Source organism: Sus scrofa, chromosome 3, assembly GCF_000003025.6.
Source record: "Sus scrofa isolate TJ Tabasco breed Duroc chromosome 3, Sscrofa11.1, whole genome shotgun sequence".
Taxonomy (NCBI): Eukaryota; Metazoa; Chordata; class Mammalia; order Artiodactyla; family Suidae; genus Sus; species Sus scrofa.
In genome coordinates this window covers 106,707,821-106,727,741 of record NC_010445.4, presented here as the reverse complement: position 1 = coordinate 106,727,741, position 19,921 = coordinate 106,707,821, and the positions used below count along the sequence as shown (strand labels likewise).

Here is a 19,921-nt window from a genome sequence, read left to right as displayed (position 1 = left end):
CAATATAAATGGACCTTGAAACCTAGGGGGCTTGGCATTAAACTTGGTCTAACTTGGCAAAGGCTGGTCCGCATCCTTGACAGAAACTGGGCTTTCACTTTCAGAACAATAGTGTTATAGATGAGTGACCATCTCATTCGATAGCACATAGGGTGCACAACACATTTTTTGAGGATTGTCTTGCTAGTTATGTAAATAGCAAGAGGCTCATGTGGAAAACCTGTGACTTTGTTGGAGTTTCCAGAGTGCCCTGCTTGCTTAGGTGTATATGACCACATTAATGGTTGTGTATTCCACATGCATACAAACGTATATGGACCATTTATGGATGAGTTTAACATTTACATTCGAGAACCTTCCTATGTTTCAGAGATAATCTACCTGTGATGTATTCAAATCTGTCATAAGGCAGGTTGGAATTAGATCGAAGACTGGAGTGAAAGACCCCCCTCTGCTTTGCTGTGGGTCAAGAGAAAGCAAAGTTGCATTGTATATTTTTAAACACTTTTCTGCAGAGCCATAGAGCATGGTTAAAGTCATTGCTCTCCCCAAATGTGGGGACCTTGGGTTGATCTCCAGGCCCCTGGAAATTAGCTCAGATGAAATGACTCGCTCAATGCTTCCATGGAAAGAGAAGCAGACATGCAGTTTGAGCCCAGCGCTGGGGCTCTCTGTCCAGGCGCTGCCCTCTGCAGGCAGCTGCCTCTCATTGACCAAAACAAGATTTGACATAAGCCATCCACCTGGGTCCTGGAGTGAGTCATAGGAACAGCTCACCCACCACCACAGACTAAAGTCTGGACCTTTGGTGATGCTGTCCTTCACTATTTCCTGAGCTTTCACCTGTATGACACCTCTTCTTGCCAGTCCTGGATCTTCAGAATGGAGTCAGTGCTTCTAGCAGTGCTCCCTGCTCTCATCCCTTTAACTGCTGCTCTAGAATCCCTACATGAGAAGCAAAATCTCCATAGACTGCTTTGAGCTGCAGGTAAGAAATGCCTTCCCTGCATGTTGTGAATTCTGCATGAGATGATGACAAAGAATTAGGGGTTGCACTGTGACACTGGCCTCTCACAAATCAGATCCTGTCTTGTGAGGGTTCTGTCATTATCTCAAAGTGTTGCTTTATTTATTTTATCTTTAAAAAAACTTTTGTTTGTTTACATTTTGTCTCCTTAGCCAGAGAGGAAGTTTCTCCAGCACAAAAAGGTTGTGCCTGTGATACTTTGTATCTGCAGAGGGTCAGCCTCTCTGCTTGTGTCAGAGTAGCACTTGGTGGATATTTATTAGCTTGTGCTGTGTCCTTCCTACAGACAGAGAGGCTGGAAGGCAGTTTCTTCATCACTCTCCTTCCTCAATCTTCTCAGCTGGTTCCCTTTGGCTGGGCTTAGAGACTGACCTCGAGTGACCTCACTCATCTTGTCCACCGGGACCCCAGATGTTCTTAGAGCCAGACTCTTGGGGCTGTAAGGGACTTTTAATTCAACTTCCCTGTTATGGAAGAGGAAATTGAGGTTCAGAGAGGAGAGGTGACCTGCCTGTGGTTTTTCAGCTACTTAGGGGCAGTCTTAGGACTGAACTGAGGTCTCTCCCTCCCGCCAGATGCCATTTATTCTGCGACTGTGGCTCTCAGAGTGTGATTCACATGAAACTGCTCCTCAGGCAGATGGACTGAGGTCCTCTCCTGCCAAATCAAATACTGGAGGTCTTTCTCCAATGTACAGAAAAAATAGAATAAGGGATTAAGTTTCCTCAACTTTATTTTCCATCAATTCTTAAAACCATTGTCATTTGTTATCAACTATCTACTAGCCAGGATAAGGCACAAATAAATATGAATATGAACAACAAAGCCTTGGAAACAGACCACCATTCTTAGTTAAATGGATTAAAAAAAAAACAAAAACTGTTCTGACCACGGGTTTTCTATGGCATGCATGTAATGAAACTGTGCATTCTGTTGGAACCATTGTTTTTAATTTAAATGCTAAAAGTAAGTATTATTATTTCATGGTCTTTCCCCCCTCCTCGCAAAAAAAAAAACAAAAAACATCGTGATCCCAGGGACTCTCCCTTGGGACATCATAATCCTATTAATGTGTTTTGGGTCATTTCCAGTGAGTTGCCTTTCCTTTCGGATAAGGGTCTAAGGAACTGATTTTGCTTTAAAAAAATACTAAGAATGGCTTGATGTTGTCATGGATCCTAAATCCTGTATTCCTGTCCTAGAGGTCTCCTCACCAAGAGCAGGGCTGCTCCTGGGGGCGAGTCTTACTGCGGGTTTTCCCCGTCTACGCGGGCGCCCCCTGCTGCCCGTCCTGGTACATGCCCAGCGAGGAATAGGGTACCAGAAGTTGCAGACCCGAAACATTCAGGCGGAGTTTATAGTCCCAAAGAGAACCACCTAAACATTTTCCGATGGACATCACTGCACACTCTGAGCAGTCCTTTCTGGGGCCTGATCTGGTATTTTAATCCAATACCCGCAGAAAGTATCTGAGCAAACATGGCTAAGAAAATGACTGGAAATGCCTTTCAAACAGTCTCAAACGAGTTCAGCCGGGCTTCTAGCAGGAAAGTTCCGTTCAGTGAGTTTGCTGAGTTCTTTGTCCTTTTCTGGGACACAGGACCAGGGAGCGGGGACCTCTGCCTTGCCGACCCGCAGTAACAATCTATGTGGATGTGGAGGGTGGCGGCGCGTTCTCGGGCTCATCTCACGCTTTCCCCAATTAGGATTTACTGCCTGACGTCACGTCTGCCGGAGATTGGCTGTTCAGATCTGACACTCGGTTCCACTGCGAGAGAAACTTTTTAAAGACTCTGCAGCCTGGGCTGCAGCTGAGCGTCCCGCGCGCTCACACCCGCCCTCGCCCACTCTCGGCGGGCCGCGGGCGGGGCACCCCCTACGCCCCCCGGCGCGGCGAGTGGACCTTCACCTAGCAAAGCCCGCGCCCCTCGCCCCTCCCCTCCCGGGCCTCGCGCTCCCCACCCCCACCCCGCCCCCTCCTCCCCGCTGCTTTCGGCTGGGGTCTGGGGCAGCTCAGCCGCCCTCAGAACTTCCTCCCCTGCAACCGAGTTTTCCTCCTCCCCACTTTTCCCCGGCTCCCGGCAGTTTACCGAGGAGCCTAAGCGCGCGCAGGCGGCCGCACCGGGCGAGCCGCACGGCCGGGGGCGGGGGCCGGAGGCGCCGGCTGTGGCCCGCGATGGCGGGGGCCTGGCTCAGGTGGGGGCTCCTGCTCTGGGCAGGGCTGCTCGCGTCGTCCGCGCACGGCCGGGTGCGGAGGATCACCTACGTGGTGCGCCCGGGCCCCGGCCTGGCGGCGGGCGCCTTGCCCCTGGGCGGGCCGGCGCGCCCGCGGACCTTCAACGTCGCACTCAACGCCAGGTACAGCCGCAGCTCGGGGGGCGCCGGGGCCCCCTCGGAGCGGACGCGGCGCACCAGCCCGACCGGCGGCGCGGCCCTGCAGGGGCTCCGGCTGCCACCGCCACCGCCGGAGTCCGCCCGTCCCGGGGGCCCCGGCGGGCAGCTCCACCCCAAGCCCGGCGGTCACCCGGCGGCCGCCCCGATCGCCAAACAAGGCAGGCAAGCGGTGCGCTCCAAAGTGCCGCAGGAGACCCAGAGTGGTGGGGCCTCGAGGCTGCAGGTTCAGCAGAAGCAGCAGCTGCAGGGGTAAGCCCACACCCTCCCTCCTTCCTCGCACGCGCGCTCTGCCCGCGCTGGGACACGCGGGGTCGCGGGCGTCGTGCGCGGTGGGTCCTGCCTTCTCTTCCCGGTTCGCGTCTGCCTGCCTTACTTGGAGCGCGGCGGGTAGAGCCGAGTGCGGGGAAGCCGCGGAACTCTGAGAATAAACTTCGATCGCATTGTTACTGAACTGTGGGTAAACACAAAAGGCATTTCTGCCTGGGGCGTAACCTCCTGTGCACGAACCAAATTACTCCTAGAAGATGGGCGTAAACATGAGGTCACTACAGCTTAATCCCTCAGCATCAATTAAACTTTGCAACTTCAGTTTAACTTTTTTCTAGTTGATGCAAAAAAAACGTTTGGACGAGGCCTGATTGTCAAGATCCAACTCCTGTTATATGACCTAGAATTTTCAGCATCCTACTCATTGTGGGCTTGGCTACCCTGCACCTGTGGGGTCTGCTTTCCTGGGGCCGGGTGCCTTAGCATTGACGGGAGTTTCACTTGGATCGTTTCTGTTATTGGTCTTTTAAAACAGCCTCCTTGCTCCGCCCCCCGCCCCCCCCCCCATTAATCACAGGTTGAGGATGTGAAGGAAAACTTGTTTTGCTTATTGTTTTTTTTTTGTTGTTGTTTTGTTTTTTCTTCGGGAGTGGTTCCAGGCATTGTGATCTCACCCCTGTTTGGACGCTTCTCTTTGAAATTCAGATTCAATTTAAACTGTGGGCGCATATAATGTACAAAATACTCTTGGCTCTCCTGTACTTTTGGAGTTTGGAAAACAGTTTTTTGGACCCTGTTCTCCCCTCCTGTAGAGTTCTAGGTTATGCAGGTTTTGGTTCTCCCATCCTTCCTGGAGGCACTGTCCTTACCTTCCTACCTGGGCAGGTTTGGGTTGGGCATCTTAGGTATCTGCTAGGACTCTCTGGAAGCCAGAGGAATGTGGAAGCAGGAGACTGGGTTCTCTGAAAGAGAGTGTTGCTCTTGCTGAACTCAGGGGTCTTGCTTTGTTTCAGGGTCAATGTCTGTGGAGGGCAGTGCTGTCACGGCTGGAGTAAGGCTCCTGGCTCTCAGAGGTGCACCAAACGTAAGTTTCCATATTCCCAGTGGCCCTGTATAGTAGGTGAAGTGGGGCTGTCCGCAAGTGGGGATCCCACAGGTGTCACTTGAAGAGACTCATGCTGCCCTGAAGAAGTTGATGTCTTCAATGCAGTCCGCCCTGTTATCTGCAGCCTTCATCACCACCTGGGACAGGCTGGGCCAGGGTCAGGATGGCATCCACGCCTGCAGCAATTCATTGGACAAAACTGCTCTCATGTCCAAGATTCTCCTACATCCCACTGTGGTACTAATTACTCTGTTATACCCATGAATTGGGGGCTAGGAATAAAAAATTCCCATTGGAGGATATGCCGTATGGCAGAACCAATGCAATTAATTTAAACATGGGCATTGACAAATGCAAAACATTCCTTAAGTGGATGGCAGGAGGGAAATGGGGAGTAGGAGGCTTTGTTCTGGAATAAAATACCAAGAGTGTTAAAGCTTTCTGACAACAGCAGCCTCCATCCTTGAGGTCTGACTGTTCCCTGAGTGGAAGGAACTACTTTCCTGTTCTCCAGAGCTGACCCATGGGTTTTCCTGCAGTGCTTCTACAGTTTATGCACATGCTCAGCAGCATTTTGGAAAAATGTATTAATGATGCACATAGGTTTGAGAACATCAGAAAATATTTCCTCTATGCATTGTGAAATGAAGGATTAGGTTAAAATGTATGTTGAGGTGATCTCGACACGTTGATTTTGTCCGGTGTTAAATGGGGGAAAAAAAAAATCCCAACAAAACCTAATTTCCATTCAGAAAAACTTAAGCATTCTTAGGTGTTGTCTCCACAGAGCTTGAACCATAAACATGTGGACTGAAATCATCCAAAGTTTTAGCAGCTTGTTAGTATTTAGGGTAACAAGTCAAGTTTAGAAGTTTGTCTTGTATATGGTTTGGATTTAAAAATACTGGTGAATGAATTGTAAGAAATTCTAGGACAGTCATTCTGGTGAGCTTGCTTGTTGAAAAATGCCTTCAATCCTTGAAAGGAACAGGCCTTTGGCATTAATTTAATTTTGTAAGACGCAGCGTCCAGATGGGTTATGATTTGGCTGTGATCAAGGAGTAAGGACAGACATGAACTCACTAATCAGCCTCCTCATTATTGAACTCAAACCACTAGATCACAAATGCTCAGGGTTGTAGGCATTTTAGATTAAGTCATAATTCTTCACTTCCTCTTAGATTACTCTTGACAATAGTGCACCAGCACTTTCCTGAATTTACAGTTTCTCGGGTCAAATCACACACCCTCTCCTCCCTTCAGTAACTCCTGCTCAAAACCCAACATGATCTGGTTTGCCTTTGACATGGAGACAGCCCGTCCACAACAGCACCACCACGGCTGTGTAAAGTGGGATATTGCTGTGTAAAGGCTGAAAATACAGAGCAGGTTTTTATAGGGGGTGGGTGGGTGCTCTCTGATGCCTGTTTGAGAGAACGTGTTAAGACTTTTTAAGACGTTCACTTGGAGTTCCTGCCGTGGCTCAGTAGTTAACGAATCTGACTAGGAGCCATGAGGATGCAGGTTCGATCCCTGGCCTCACTCCGTGGGTTAAGGATCTGGCATTGCCATGAGCTGTGGTGTAGGTTGCAGACACAGCTCAGATCCTGTGTTGCTCTGGCTGTGGCGTAGGCCAACAGCTACAGCTTCGATTCGATTCCTAGCCTGGGAACCTTCATATGCTGTAGGTGCAGCCCTTAAAAGCAAAAAAAAAAAAAAAAAAGCAAAAAAGAGTTTACTTGGCAAATGATGCAGTTGAGTGCTGTCTCTGACCAGAGAGTAGTCTCCATTCTTAGGTTGTCTAAGGAGTTAGGGATCTAGAGATGTTCTAGAAGGGCCAGAGATGCTCTAGGAGGAGAGCAGCCCCATCTGGAGGCATTGCCTCATGACCTTCCTGCTTCTCCAGGTGAGGGGGTCAAGGGTGTGGGCATGCCTGGGTTTGGCCAGGTTTGCCCTCTGGTGACCCAGAAAGAGAAAGGCTATTGGTCAGAAAAGTTAGGGTTGAACAGTTATTACATGCTTCCAGAGGAAGTTGTTACATTGGTTTAGTCTCATGACACCTGCTTCCTGCTTTTGGCTCACGTTATCCTTCCAGCTTCCAGAAGGTAGCCCTTGGTAGCACCAGGATCTAAGCAAGCAGTGCAGAATGTCTCTCCAATTTGATGGTCTTCAGCACTCAAAAACGATTCTCCTTCTGATACTGCTCAGGCTGACAAATTAGTTGAAGCCCAAATGCTAGAAACTTCAATCACAGCTCCTTCCAGGAATAGTTATTTATTTTTGCTTTTTAGGCTGCAGGTGCGGCATGTGGACGTTCCCAGACTAGGGGTCAAACTGGATCTGCAGCCGCCAGACTAAACCATTGCAGCCTGAGATCTGAGTCACATCTGTGACCTACACCACAGCTCATGGCAATGCCAGATCCTTACCCCACTGAATGAGGCCAGGGATCAAACCCACGTCCTCATGGATACCAGTCGGGTTCATTACTGCTGAGCTATGATGGGAACTCTAGGAATAGTTGTATTTTTAAAAGTGATGCTGGAATAGGTCATTGCTCAATCCAAAGTCACCTGTTTCCTCAATGGATATGTTTCAGCATGGCCCTTGGTTTGTGTTTGCCTGGCAGAGCCACAGAGGTGAGGGAGCCTATACCTTCTGTGAAACATGGGCAACTGGGGTTACCCCTGAAGCCGAGAAACTTGTGTCCATGGCTGAGCGGTGTGACACCAAGAAAGACTCCTGGCCTTGGGTTCAGAAGACCAGGGTATAAATTCTCAGGCCTTCACTCGCTGTGTGAATTCATTTGACTTCCCTGACTGTTTATTTCCCCCTCCTGAAATGACTGCGCTAAAAATTTGACAGCTTTGCAGGATGGTTGTGGGTGTCAAGGTGAAAGAGAATGATGGCTGTGAAAGCCTCGATGAAACCAGAAGGATTCTTAGAGTTTATTATTGGATCAAGCCAAGTGAATCCTGTCTTATTTATCTATTACTCAGTTTTCTTCTTCCCCCCTGTGTGTTTCTCCCTGCTATTGTCATCTTCTTTTCAAATAATGTATGTTAACTGTGTAGTGAGGCATATCTTTCTTAGCTTGATTGTGGTACTTATTTCACATGTATGTCTATCGAAACAGCATCATACACCTTAAGTACATACAATTTTTATTTGTCCGTTATACCTCAAGATAGATGAATTAAAAAAAGGACTAAATGAAAAAGCCAGTCATTTCCATCCTGCCTGGCTTTGATTACTGAAAAAAAAAAAAAGAAATAAAATAGTTTGGGTTGATGATTTATTTTAAAAGAACTTTAAAAGACACTAAGTATTAGGTCATTTGCATGTGTCTAGTTCTCTTTGTGTAAAGCTTGCTGTGTAGATGGAAAAGCCTTCCCTGAGGTATTCATAAATTGAATGGAAAAAAATCCTGACACCAATATTGGTGGCTGCAACTACTACAGTAAACACTAGTGAAGGAGAAATTGATACTAGTGTAAACAAAATTGATTGGTGGTCACTTTCCTCTCTCGCTTCCTTAATATCCTGGGATTGATCGATTGCACTTGGGTTTGGTTTATTACACTTGCAGATACCAAAGCTGATGATATATCAACATGAAGTTCCCTATTAAAACAGAGTCATCATAACATGTGTACGCACATCACCGAGGCTGCCTTCTAATTGTCCTTCCGTTTTGAGGATAATTGGAAGGGTTTAGCTTGAAGAATTTCTGTTTGTAGAGGCTGTTTTCCAATTGATGCAAAAAATATTCCGCGTAAGAGACGGGATGTGTTCACATTGTTCAGTTTGCTTAATCCTGTGAGGAAAACATGGTGCCCCTTCAAGGCAGACGGCATGGTTTTTACTTGATTGGAACTTAATTAATTTTTTTGTTGCTTTATTTTATTTTTATATTACTCAATGAATTTATTACATTTATAGTTGTGCAATGATCATCGATTGGAACTTAATTTAAAAGGGCCCAGGGCAGATGCTTCTGAAGACTGAAGATTTAGTGAACCTGAAAGTGCCAACCAGAGAGCTGTGAAGGAGCAGCAGCACACCCAGCCAGGCGGAGAATGGATGTGGGTGTCCGCAGTGGTGGCCTCTGGGGCTTTAGCCACCCAGTCTCTGTGTAGAGGTGCCCAGTTGCATATTAATGCTGCTTTTCCAGATACCCTCTGTGTGTGTTGGAGGGGTGTCTCTAAGAATTGAGATCACTGCACAGAACATGTCATTTAGTTGTTAACATGGAGTGACTGCTGATAGTGATGTCTGCTTGGGCAAAGGAGATGGCACCACACTTGTCTTTCCCAAGGGTTAACATTTATCGAGAGGGCATTAATGTTGTTTTTGTCTCTCCCCATTTTTTGCGTTCCCCCCCCGCCCCCGTCCAGATGGAACCCACCCCCTCTTCCAGTCTTTTTGTCCCTCTCTCGGGGTTAAGTGTGGGCCAGAGAGAGACATTGCCAGTGGGCTCAGCTTTAAAGAGGAGACAGGGCTTGGGAACAGACAAGACAAAAGAAGAAAGGCGAGATGAGGGTGAGGCCGGGTTGGCAGGGCGAGGTGGACCGAACAGGAAAGATGGCAGATCTGAATCCAGAGCGGGTGCCTGGCACATTGCAGGCCCTCCCTAAATGCATGGATGGTTCTTGCATTTATTTAATGGATATCTGTTTAGCTTTTACCATGTGCCAGGGTCTATGAATAGAGGAGAAACACAGCCAGCTGTAGGGAGTACAGGGTCTGTTTTAACTCATGGCACATCAAATGACTTGTTCTCTCCTTAGCAAGAAACAGAAAATCGATATTCCATTGCTTTTCCACTGGCATTCAGCCCACACTGCTTTGGGGAAAAAAAAAAAAAAAAAGTCAACCCTAGACATTTTCCCTAATTATGTACAGAGGAATCATAGTCATATATGCCCTTGGCACCTAGAGATGGTGCAGCAGATGGCAGTGCCTGTGAGTGTGCAGTGTGGCTGGAGTTCCAGGTGACAGAGAGGCCTCGCAGGCCGTCTCCTGTCCCTCTTGGCTCGGCTAGCGAGGGAGTTGGGCCCAGAATGATCACACATTTTTCGTATGCCTGCTATGGCCATTGACAGCTGCTTCGCCAGTAGATCTGCAGTGAGGTTTACCGTGGCAGCTGCTGGGAGGGCCACCCCGGCCCCAGCGCTGGGAGCAGAGGTGGGAGGGTCGCCTGGAAAATCTTGTTGGGCGGCACAGACAGCCCGGCGAAGGGAGACCGACCCAGGGGTCAAGTTCACACTGGGTCAAATATGTGTTCTCAGCACTGGTTAAAACAAACATTTAGGAACCATAAATTCTGGGCTGCGATTGTACTTAAACCTTCATTGTGAAGCCCCGCAGCCCCTGGACCAGCCTGAGCACATCGCCGGCCCCCGCCTGGCCTGCTTTAGTGAAGCGGTCCTCCGGCCAGTGAACCCTTGGCCCTTAGGAAGCCTGACGTGTTGAAAGGACCCTTGGCCACCGCAGGAGTTTGCCGTGTCTGACCCTGTTGTTTGTCGTCTTGGATATTCCAAACATACGCAAACATGTTTGGGAGCGTGAATTAAATTTTCCTGAAATGCAGATGTCGCTTCCAAGTCCTTCCTAGCAATGAACCAGGGTGACTTGGAGTGCTGGGGCGGTGTCACCCCCTCTTGCAGCACTGACTGAGCTCAGAGCGTGTGCTGAGGACCTGCTGCCGAGGTGAGGGTCGTGTATGCAGTGCCTCAGAGCACGGGGAGGGTGTTCTCTTCCTTTTATTTCTTGATTTATTTTTTAATATGAAACACTTTGCAAATTTGCATGTCATCTTCGAACAGGGCTCATGCTAATTTTCTCTGTATCTCTCCAACCCTGGTAAAGGTGGTGCCAAAGGCAGCCCTGGAGAGCTGATCTCCACACCCTGGAGAGGCAGGATTTATTACGCCCTTTTAAAAGAGGGGGCAGGGCTGGGACCCCAGCCCAGCTCTGTAGCTCTCGGTTTGTTTGCTTTCTGCTGCCCTTGGCCTCCTGGACGTCCAGTGCTACAGCGTCCTCTCCTGAGGCCTTGGTCTTAACCCTCCTGACAGCCCTGCTTGGGATGGGCTTCTGCTGCTCACTGCACTTTATGACTTCCCAGGACCAAAGTGCTGCATACTGCAAACAGGATTGGCTTAGAACCACAGAAATTTATTATCTCCAAGACCTGGTGGCTAGAAGTCCAAAATCAAGGAGCTGAGAGGGTTGATTCATTGTGGGGGTGGGGAGAAGTCCGTTCCAGGCCTCTCTTCCTGGTTTGTGGGAGGTTGTGTTCTCCTTGTGTTTCTTCCTATCCCTTTCTGTACATCTATCTTTGTATTTAGAATTTCCCCTTTTTATAAGGACATCAGTCATGTCGGATTGAGGCTCACCCTCATGACCTCATTTTAACTTGACCACCTCTGTAAAGGTCCCCAAATAAGTTCACATACGAAGGTCCTGGGGATCGGGGCTCCAACTTACCTTTTTTTGAGCGGGGGAGGGAACCATTCAGTTCCTAACAGACACCAGTAGACACCAGTAGACCAACACGTGGGCTTGAGATGTGGGCTGCTTGGAGTCGGGCCACCCCTGGGGCACTTAGGATGCAAAGACCCAAGGAGGATGCATGGGCGGAGGCTCAGCTGGCCCCTCCCACGCAGACTGTACCACTTTCCCTCATGTGGCTCTTCCCTCATGCAGGAGCTCCAGCTGCTCCAGAGAGTAGGAAATTAAGGAATTGGCTGCTGGTGATTTTTGATTATACCTCTGGCCATTTCTACTTGGTCTCCTTTAAAGAGATTCTAGATTGGTGCCTTTTAAACATGCATACGGAGTTCTCTTATAGTGTCCCAAGTTAGGGATCTGGTGTTATCCCTGCAGCAGCCTGGGTCACTGCCATGGCCTGGGTTCGATCCCTGGCTCAGGAACTTCTGCATGCTACAGGCGTGACCCAAAGCAAAACCATGAATGTGCCGCTGACTGCTGAAGTTTGTTAAACTGCTCTCTTGAATCAGAATCTCTGAGGTTTTTACTTAATAGGCACCCTAGGTGATGCTGATAGAGGTGACCTGCCTTTTGAGAAACGGTGACCCAGAAGGAACTCTGTCCTGGGCAATATTTATGACCCTTTGTCTGGGAATCTGAAGGCCAAGCTCAAAACTTAACAGTTCAGAAACTTCTCAAGGCGGGAGCCCTTTAAACATTGCTTTTACTGAACGTTGAATAGTCCACACAAAGATTGCTGCATATTGGGTTGTTCACACCCAGTTTTTCTTTAGTTAGTTGAATGATGAATACATGTATTTTTACAAGAGTTGGAAATTGGCAAAATTGTTAATGATACATGAGTGGTTAAATAAAATGGCTTTAAAAAGATTTAAACACGTTGGAATACATTGGGTATTTTTTCCCCCACCAAATATTTTATTTTTAATTATAAAATATTTTAAATACACAAAAACGTAGAAAATACATTTCAACAGCTACTCATTGGGGTCATGTTTTTAAAACCTCCCCGATGTGGTAATTAAGCATGATGATTTATAGATAAGGGAGAGACTATGGATTTATCTTGCTCTAACTGCATATTTTACTAATGATGTTTTCTGTCTTCCTAGTGGAGAGAAAATAGTACATAATTTGTTGGTGTGACACAAATTGGTTGTTTTGGTACTTATGGAAAAACACACCAGAGCTGTATTTGTATATGCTCACGTGTAACTATTAATTTGGCTAGCTTATTATTAAGGATTGAGCATTTCCTATAGGCACAATCCATTGTGTATCGAGAATCTGTATGCATAGTGTCATTTGGACCCAAGACAATGTGGTTACAAGTAGGAAATTCGGCCTCTTACTCTCCCACCTTTTCTGCCTTTCTTGCCTTTCTCTTCTTTCTGTCCTCACTGGGTCTCCATTTCGCTTGCCCTGAACTAGAGGCTGCGTAGCTCTATGGTTAGAGGTTTAGTCTTTGGAGTTAGAATAGGGGGTACCTATCTTGATGTTAATACTTTGTTAACACTTCCTCACTATGTGACCTTGGACTGTGAGAGCTGGGGCAAGGCTGAGTCACCCCATTCATTGCACAGATGATGGTCTGTACTATCATTCAGAGGCTTGTTAGGGGACCGCACAAAGTAATATACAAAGACTGCTTGGAGAGCAACTTCTCCTGCCTCGGTGCACAATAATATTTGACAAATGTGAGCTCTCAGGGGTTCCCATTTGCCTGCTTAGACCCTCCCCGCTTTAGATGCCTCAGCCTTTTACACAGCCCTCATGGTGTTCCTAAAATCCCCTGGTGAAAATCATGGCTCTCTCCTCCCCTCTCCTGGAGCACAGCTCTGATTTCACTCTAACTTGGCTCTGGGTATGGCTGGACCAGGTGGGAGGGGCATCTGCCTCCCTAACAATGTGGAGCTCCAGGAGAGCAGAATTTTCTTTGCGTCATTTGAAGTACCCAGGCTCTGTTCCTTGCCATAGTACAAATGCTAATGGAATCAGGTAGAATTGAATTGAACCAGCATCTCTGCTTTTTGCTGTGTTGTAAATACTGTCCTCTAAATGCTACATAAAGAAATCTACTTCCTTTTTTGTTTCCTCTCACCTTTTGGCAATAATTCCCCTTTGGTTTTCTTTCCATGGTTTTCCCTGTGTGCTTATCCCTTGCCTGATAGACAGTGCTTATGATAGCTTTTCGAGGGCATACCACCTTAATCTGTTTCCTCCTGCTTTCTCTCTGAATGCTACCCTGGCATGGCCCAAACTTTAAGACAGCTTTTCCTTTCTCCCTGCCAATTTTGGAATCTTTCTGCTCAACATCATCTGATAGAGATTTGGGACTAGGTAAAATGAATGTTGTATGATTTTCCCTGTAATTTTAGATCGCCGATATTGCTCTTGGCCAACTACACTATTCCCTGTGGTTTTTTCACTGCGCCACATTTGAGTAATATTGTTGGCATGGGTGTAAGTAAACAGTTTGCGAAATGTCGTGTTTTGTAAATTAGGAGATGAATGGGCTGGTTTTTTAATACATGCTCTGGGTTCTGCTGGACCAGAGGAAGGATGTGTTTGGTCAGTGGATGGGAAGACAAATTGGAGGAAGGTGTTTCTAACTAAGGTTAATGTGGTTGACTTTACTCATCTGTTATTTAAAGGTGAGAACTGAACAGTTGAAGGGGAGCCTTCAGAGGTATTTTGGTGATAAATTAGAGGAACATCTTCGGAGGGAAGATGTAGCCAGCAGAAAGCCACTGGAGGAAAACAGGATAATCAAATAAGAAAAATGTAATAATAAGGATCTTTTGTCTTTATAGATTTAAAAAGTGTTTGTATTTTTTATAGGATTACCAAACAATTCCAATCTATCTCACTTTCAATCTTGCAGGAACTTCAGTTAATTATTGTCATTATAAAGTAAAAGTAGAATCTCCATCTTTTCACCCTTATGTGTTTCATCTTGACACCATATCAAGTGGATAGTTAAAAGTTAGCATCTTTAAAATGGTTCGTTGTAAAGGCTATTGAAATTGGCTAAGACCTTCTGCCTTGATTTGCTACCTTGGGAGACTTCTGCTTCTGACATTAGCTGCAAAGAAGTTTCAAGCAGATCAGTAAATCAGCTCCTCTGAGATGTGTTTCAACCTGAAGGAAATGATGGGGAGAGGGCCATTCATCACCTGATCCAATTCAAGTCATTCTTGTGAATATCAGGCATACAAATCCTCTTCTATGGTAACACTTTTCACATTGTATTACATTGTATCACACATGTGCCAGTGTGCATGGGTATGCTTCCCAGCTTGAATGTGAGCTCTGTCTGTAAGGGTAGGGACCATACCATAATCATCTCTTTATCCTGGGTACCTAGTTAGCATATAGACTTTTATGGAAGGAATGAAGGATGGATTGAATCAATGAATTCATTTGTTGTACCTTCCCTGAGCCCTGTGTGCACTCAGATTAAGTGCTATGAAGAAAATAAAACAGGGCAATAGGCTAGAGAGTAAATGGGGGCTAGAGGAGGGAGAGTGCAGTGAGGACAGGTTCTGTAAGGAAGTGACTTATGAGACCAATGTGATATGAAAAGGTTTGGAGGAAGAGCCTTTTTGGCCAAGAGATAAGCCAGCACAAAGGCCCTGGGGTGTGAATAGGCCTGGCCCTGCGCAAAGACCCAGAGGTGAATTTTGTTGGGTTGTCAGTGAGTGCTAGAATAATAGGTGATAAGGGAGACAGGGCTGATCCCCAGTCAGGTTTTGTAGGCTGTGGAAGAACATAAATAGGAGACTTATAAATGCCAGTAGATTTTATTATTAAGGAATAAAAATAATACAGGATTTGTTTTTTTTTTTGGTCTTTTTTTTTTTTTTTACCTGCAGCATATGGAGGTTCCCAGGCCAGGGGTCTAATCAGAGTTATAGCTGCTGACCTACACCACAGCCACAGCAATGCCAGATCCGAGCCACACCTGCGACCTACACCACAGCTCTCGGCAACGCCGGATCCTTAACCCACTGAGTGAGGCCAGGCATCAAACCCACAACCTCATGGTTCCTAGTTGGATTTGTTTCCACTGCACTACGAAGGGAACCCCCACAATTTGGTATTTTTCAGCACTACTTTGAAGGCACGGGTAAAGAATTTTGTTTTTGTTTTTGATTGTGGACCTCAGATTGCCTTTTTTTTTTTTTTTTTTTTGGTCTTTTTAGGGCTGCACCCGAGGCATAGGGATCCGAGCCGTGTCTGGGACCTACACCACAGCTTATGGCAATGCCAGATCCTTAAACCACTGAGGGAGGCCAGGGATCTAACCTTTTGTCCTTTAGGGATACTAGTCAGATTCATTTCTGCTGAGCCACAATGGGAAGTCTTTTTTTTTTTTAATTGAAATATAGTTGATTTATGATGTTGTGTTAGTTTCTGGTGTACAGCAAAGTGATTTAGTTATATATATGTATACACATTTATATTCTTTTCATATTCTTCTCTTTTATGGTACATTACAAGATATTGAATACAGTACAATGTGCTGTGCAGTAGGATCTTGTTGTTTTTCTGTTTTGTATATAGTCATTTGTACCTGCTAATCCCAAATCCCTACTTATTCCCCCTCCCCCTTTGGTAACATAAGTTTATTTTCTGTGTCTGAATCTGTTTCTGTTTTGTATGTAAGTTCATTTGTGTCATATTTTAGATTCCATATGTGGGTGATATCATATGGTATTTTTCTTTCTCTGGCTTACTTCACTTGGTGTGATAATCTCTAGGTCTGTCCATGTCGCAAATGGCATTATTTCCTTCTTTTTTATGTCTGAGTAGTATTCCACTATGTATATATACCACATCTTCTTTATCTATTTATCTGTTGATGGACATTTAAGTTGCTTCCATGTCTTGACTATTGTAAATAATGCTGCTACGCGCACTGGGATGCATTTATCTCTTTGAATTAAAGTTTTCTCTGGATATATGCCCAGGAGTGGGATTGCAGGATCATATGGTAACTCTATCTTCAGTTTTCTGAGGAAGCTCCATGCTGTTCTCCGTAGTGGTTGTACCAACTTACTTTCCCATCAACAGTGTGGGAGGGTTCCCTTTTCTCCACATCCTCTCCAGCATTTCTTATTTGTAGTCTTTTTAATGATGACCATTTTGACTGGTGTGAGATAGTGCTTCATTTTAATTTTGATGCACTATCCATAATTAGTGATGTCAAGCATCTTTTCATGTACTTCTTGGCCATCTGTTTGTCTTCTTTAGAGAAATGTCTATTTAGGTCTTCTGCCCGTTTTTTGATTGGGTAGTTTGTTTTTTGGTTATTGAATTGTATGAGCTGTTTGTATATTTTGGAGATTAAACCCTTGTCAGCTACACTGTTTGCAAGTATTTCCTCCCACTCTATAGGTTCAGTTTTTTTTTAATGGTTTCCTTTGCTGTGCAAAAGATTACAAGTTTGATTAGGTCTCATTTCTTTGTTTTTGCTTTTATTTCTGCTGCCTTGGGAGACTGACCTAATGAAACATTGATGTAATTTATGTCAGAGAATATTTTGCCTTTGTTCTCTTCTGGGAGTTTTGTGGTATCATGTCTTTATCATATTTAAGTCTTTAGGCCATTTTATTTTTTGTGTATGGTGTGAGTGTGTGTTCTGACTTCACAGATTTACATGCAGCTGTTCAGCTTTCCAAACACCACTTGCTGAAGAGACTGTCTTTCTCTATTATATAGTCTTTCCACTTTTGTCACAGATTAATGGCCATCGGCATGTGGCTTTATTTCTGGGATCTCTATTCTGTTGATCCTTATGTCTGTGTTTGTGTCAATACTATGCTGAAGCATGTTGATTATTGTAGCTTTGTAGTCTTGTCTGAAGTCTGGGAGGGTTACGCCTCCAGATTCATTCTTTTTCCTCAGAATGGCTTTGGCAATTCTAGGTTATTTATGGTTCCATACAAATTTTATGATTATTTGTTCTAGCTCTGTAAAAAAATATCATGGGTAATTTGATGGGGATCGCATTGAATGGTAGATTGCTTTGGGTAGCATGGCCATTTTGACAATGTTAATTCATCCAGTCCAAGAGCATGGGATATCTTTCCATTTCTTTGAATTGTCTTTGATTTCCTTTATCAGTGTTTTATAGTTCTCAGTGTATGTCTTTCACTTCCCTGGTCAGGTTTATTCCTGAGTTTTGTGGGTTTTTTTTTTTTTTTTTTGGATGCAATTTTAAAAGGGATTGTTTACATCCCCTTTCTGCTATTTAATTGTTAGTGTAAAGAAATGCAACAGATTTGTGAATGTTAATTCAAAAAGAATGTTTTAAATAGAAGCTTTGATCACCTTTATTGCTATTTTTTATTGATGAGAAAAACTATATATAGAATAGTGAAGTACCCAAGGCCACACACGTCATTGTCATGACCCAACTGCCTGCACTTTACCCAGATAGCCAGACCAACCCCATGCTGCTAAGCAGAAAACAACACTTTCAGTGTTCCTGTCATGGCGCAGTGGTTAACGAATCCGACTAGGAACCATGAGGTTGTAGGTTTGATCCCTGGCCTTGCTCAGTGGGTTAAGGATCCAGCATTGCCATGAGCTGTGGTGTAGGTTGCAGATGTGGCTGGTATCCCACGTTGCTGTGGCTCTGGCACAGACTGCTGGCTACTGCTCCGATTAGACCCCTAGCCTGGAACCTCCATATGCCGTGGGAAGAGGCCCTAGAAAAGGCAAAAAGACAAAAAAAAAAAAAAAAAAAAAAGAAGAAGAAGAAGAAAACAACACTTTCACCAGAGCCTTGAGGCTGAGACTTAAGATGAAAGTTTGAGGATCCAAAAAGAAAAAAAAGTGTGGTCATTGCTATGTTAAAAGGCAAATTAGGAGGGAATCTTCACGTGGTGCTAAATAAAAAAACAAAATGTTAAATCCTCTAAGAAAGTTTATATACATTCCAATCTGATAATTGTAGAAAATTCATAGAGAGTAGTTGGGATGTGTTAAAGTAAGAGCATGCAGTTTTTGGAATACATTTGGATGCTATTCTGAGGTTTACTTAGTGTCACTCACCCCCCCAGCTAATTTGCACCTTGTGGGATGAACCCAAGGTAGGTGCAAAGGCAACCTTTGCGGGGCAGTTTTGTTCCTGTTTGTGGATGGGGTTAATAGCACCCATTGGCTACACCTCCCGTTTTGTAGGAAAGATCAGGTAAAATGAGGTTCATGAACATGCTTCACAAAAAAGCCCTATGAACATTAACATGATATTATTGATAAGATTTTTCTGGCTGTTAGTGAAAAAATTTTTCTTTAATGTGTCAGTGTATTTCTCATCTTGAAAATTAGAATGCTTATAATGGAGTTCTGGTTGTGGCTCAGCGGTAATGAACGCAACTAGTATCCAAGAGGACATGGGTTTGATCTGTGGCCTCACTCAGTGGGTTAAGGATCTGGCCTTGCCATGAGCTGCAGCGTAGTTCACAGATGTGGCTCGGATCTGGCATTCCTGTGGCATAGACTGGCTGTGATTTGACCCCTATACTGAGAACTTCCACATGCCACAGGTGGGGCCCTAAAAAATAATAAATAAAATTAGAATGCTTAATGTATTTCAGTGGGTTATGTATCAGGTCTTACCAATGGTTTATGGTCTCTGGGGGCACCTCCTGGAAGCTGGTTTAAAAAGAAGCAAATCAAGGGGTTCTCGTCGTGGCTCAGTGGTTAACGAATCTAGCTAGGAACAATGAAGTTGCGGGTTCGATCCCTGGCTTTGCTCAGTGGGTTAATGATCTGGTGTTGCCGTGAGCTGGGGTGTAGGTTGCAGACGTGGCTTGGATCCTGCATTGCTGTGGCTCTGGCGTAGGCCGGTGGCTACAGCTCTGATTAGACCCCTAGCCTGGGAACCTCCCTATGCCACAGGAACGGCCCTAGAAATGGCAAAAGACAAGAAAAAAAAAAAAGAAGAAGCAAATTTTCACTTTAATTTCCCCTCTGTCCTCCCACCTCCACCTCCATACAGAAATGATTTGCTTTATTCTCCTGAAAGTAGAATGCAGGCAAAGACAATCTTTCCTTCGAGAAAGCTGTTTCCTTCTTATTGTGATAGTGAAAAGGTTATTTTTAGTCCACAATTTCTCAGTAATGGGAAGTGAAATAATTCAGATTGATAAATTAAAGGCAGGGACCCTGTTTTTGTTTTACTTTTTATCCTTTGGAAAGTTGGCCCAGGCAGTGGTTCTGTATACAATAGACTTTCAGTAGGGTTGCTTGATTAATACGCATTACCAGTCACATTTGTTTCTGAGGGAAAGACCGGCTGAAATTCATTTAATTCAATGGATACTGAGATTATGTCTGTAAGCGGCTCCTTGCATCATGAGAGGATGTGTATTCCACCAAACCTCTGGGTGGTAGTGATGGTTTTTAATGCTCAGTGTTGAGTGTTAGTGGTGAAATTGCCCTATTCCTTCTTACAATACAGACTGCTCCAATGGCACTTCATAGACCTAGTCGTTGTCAAAGTGTGGTCCCTGGTCCAGGGACAGCAGCATTACCTGGGAACTTGTTAGAAATGCAGACTTTCAGGCCTCAGCCTGGACTCACTGAATCAAACTCTGAGGTTG

At 45.3% G+C, this 19,921-nt stretch overlaps 1 protein-coding gene and 1 long non-coding RNA gene across 2 annotated transcripts in view; one reads left to right on the top strand and one right to left on the bottom strand.

Annotated features, from left to right (window-relative positions):
* LOC110260038 lies at positions 1,743–4,246 on the bottom strand. Its single transcript, XR_002342794.1, has 2 exons — positions 3,795–4,246; positions 1,743–2,795 (listed from the first exon to the last, which is right to left on the bottom strand). It is a non-coding gene; the product is annotated as an uncharacterized LOC110260038 (long non-coding RNA).
* The window catches only part of LTBP1 (latent transforming growth factor beta binding protein 1), a 423,791-nt gene continuing 407,073 nt past the window's right edge, over positions 3,204–19,921 (top strand). The window contains 2 exon segments of the mRNA XM_021087653.1: positions 3,204–3,670; positions 4,702–4,772. Of these exon segments, the coding sequence (XP_020943312.1) occupies positions 3,204–3,670; positions 4,702–4,772 (538 nt within the window).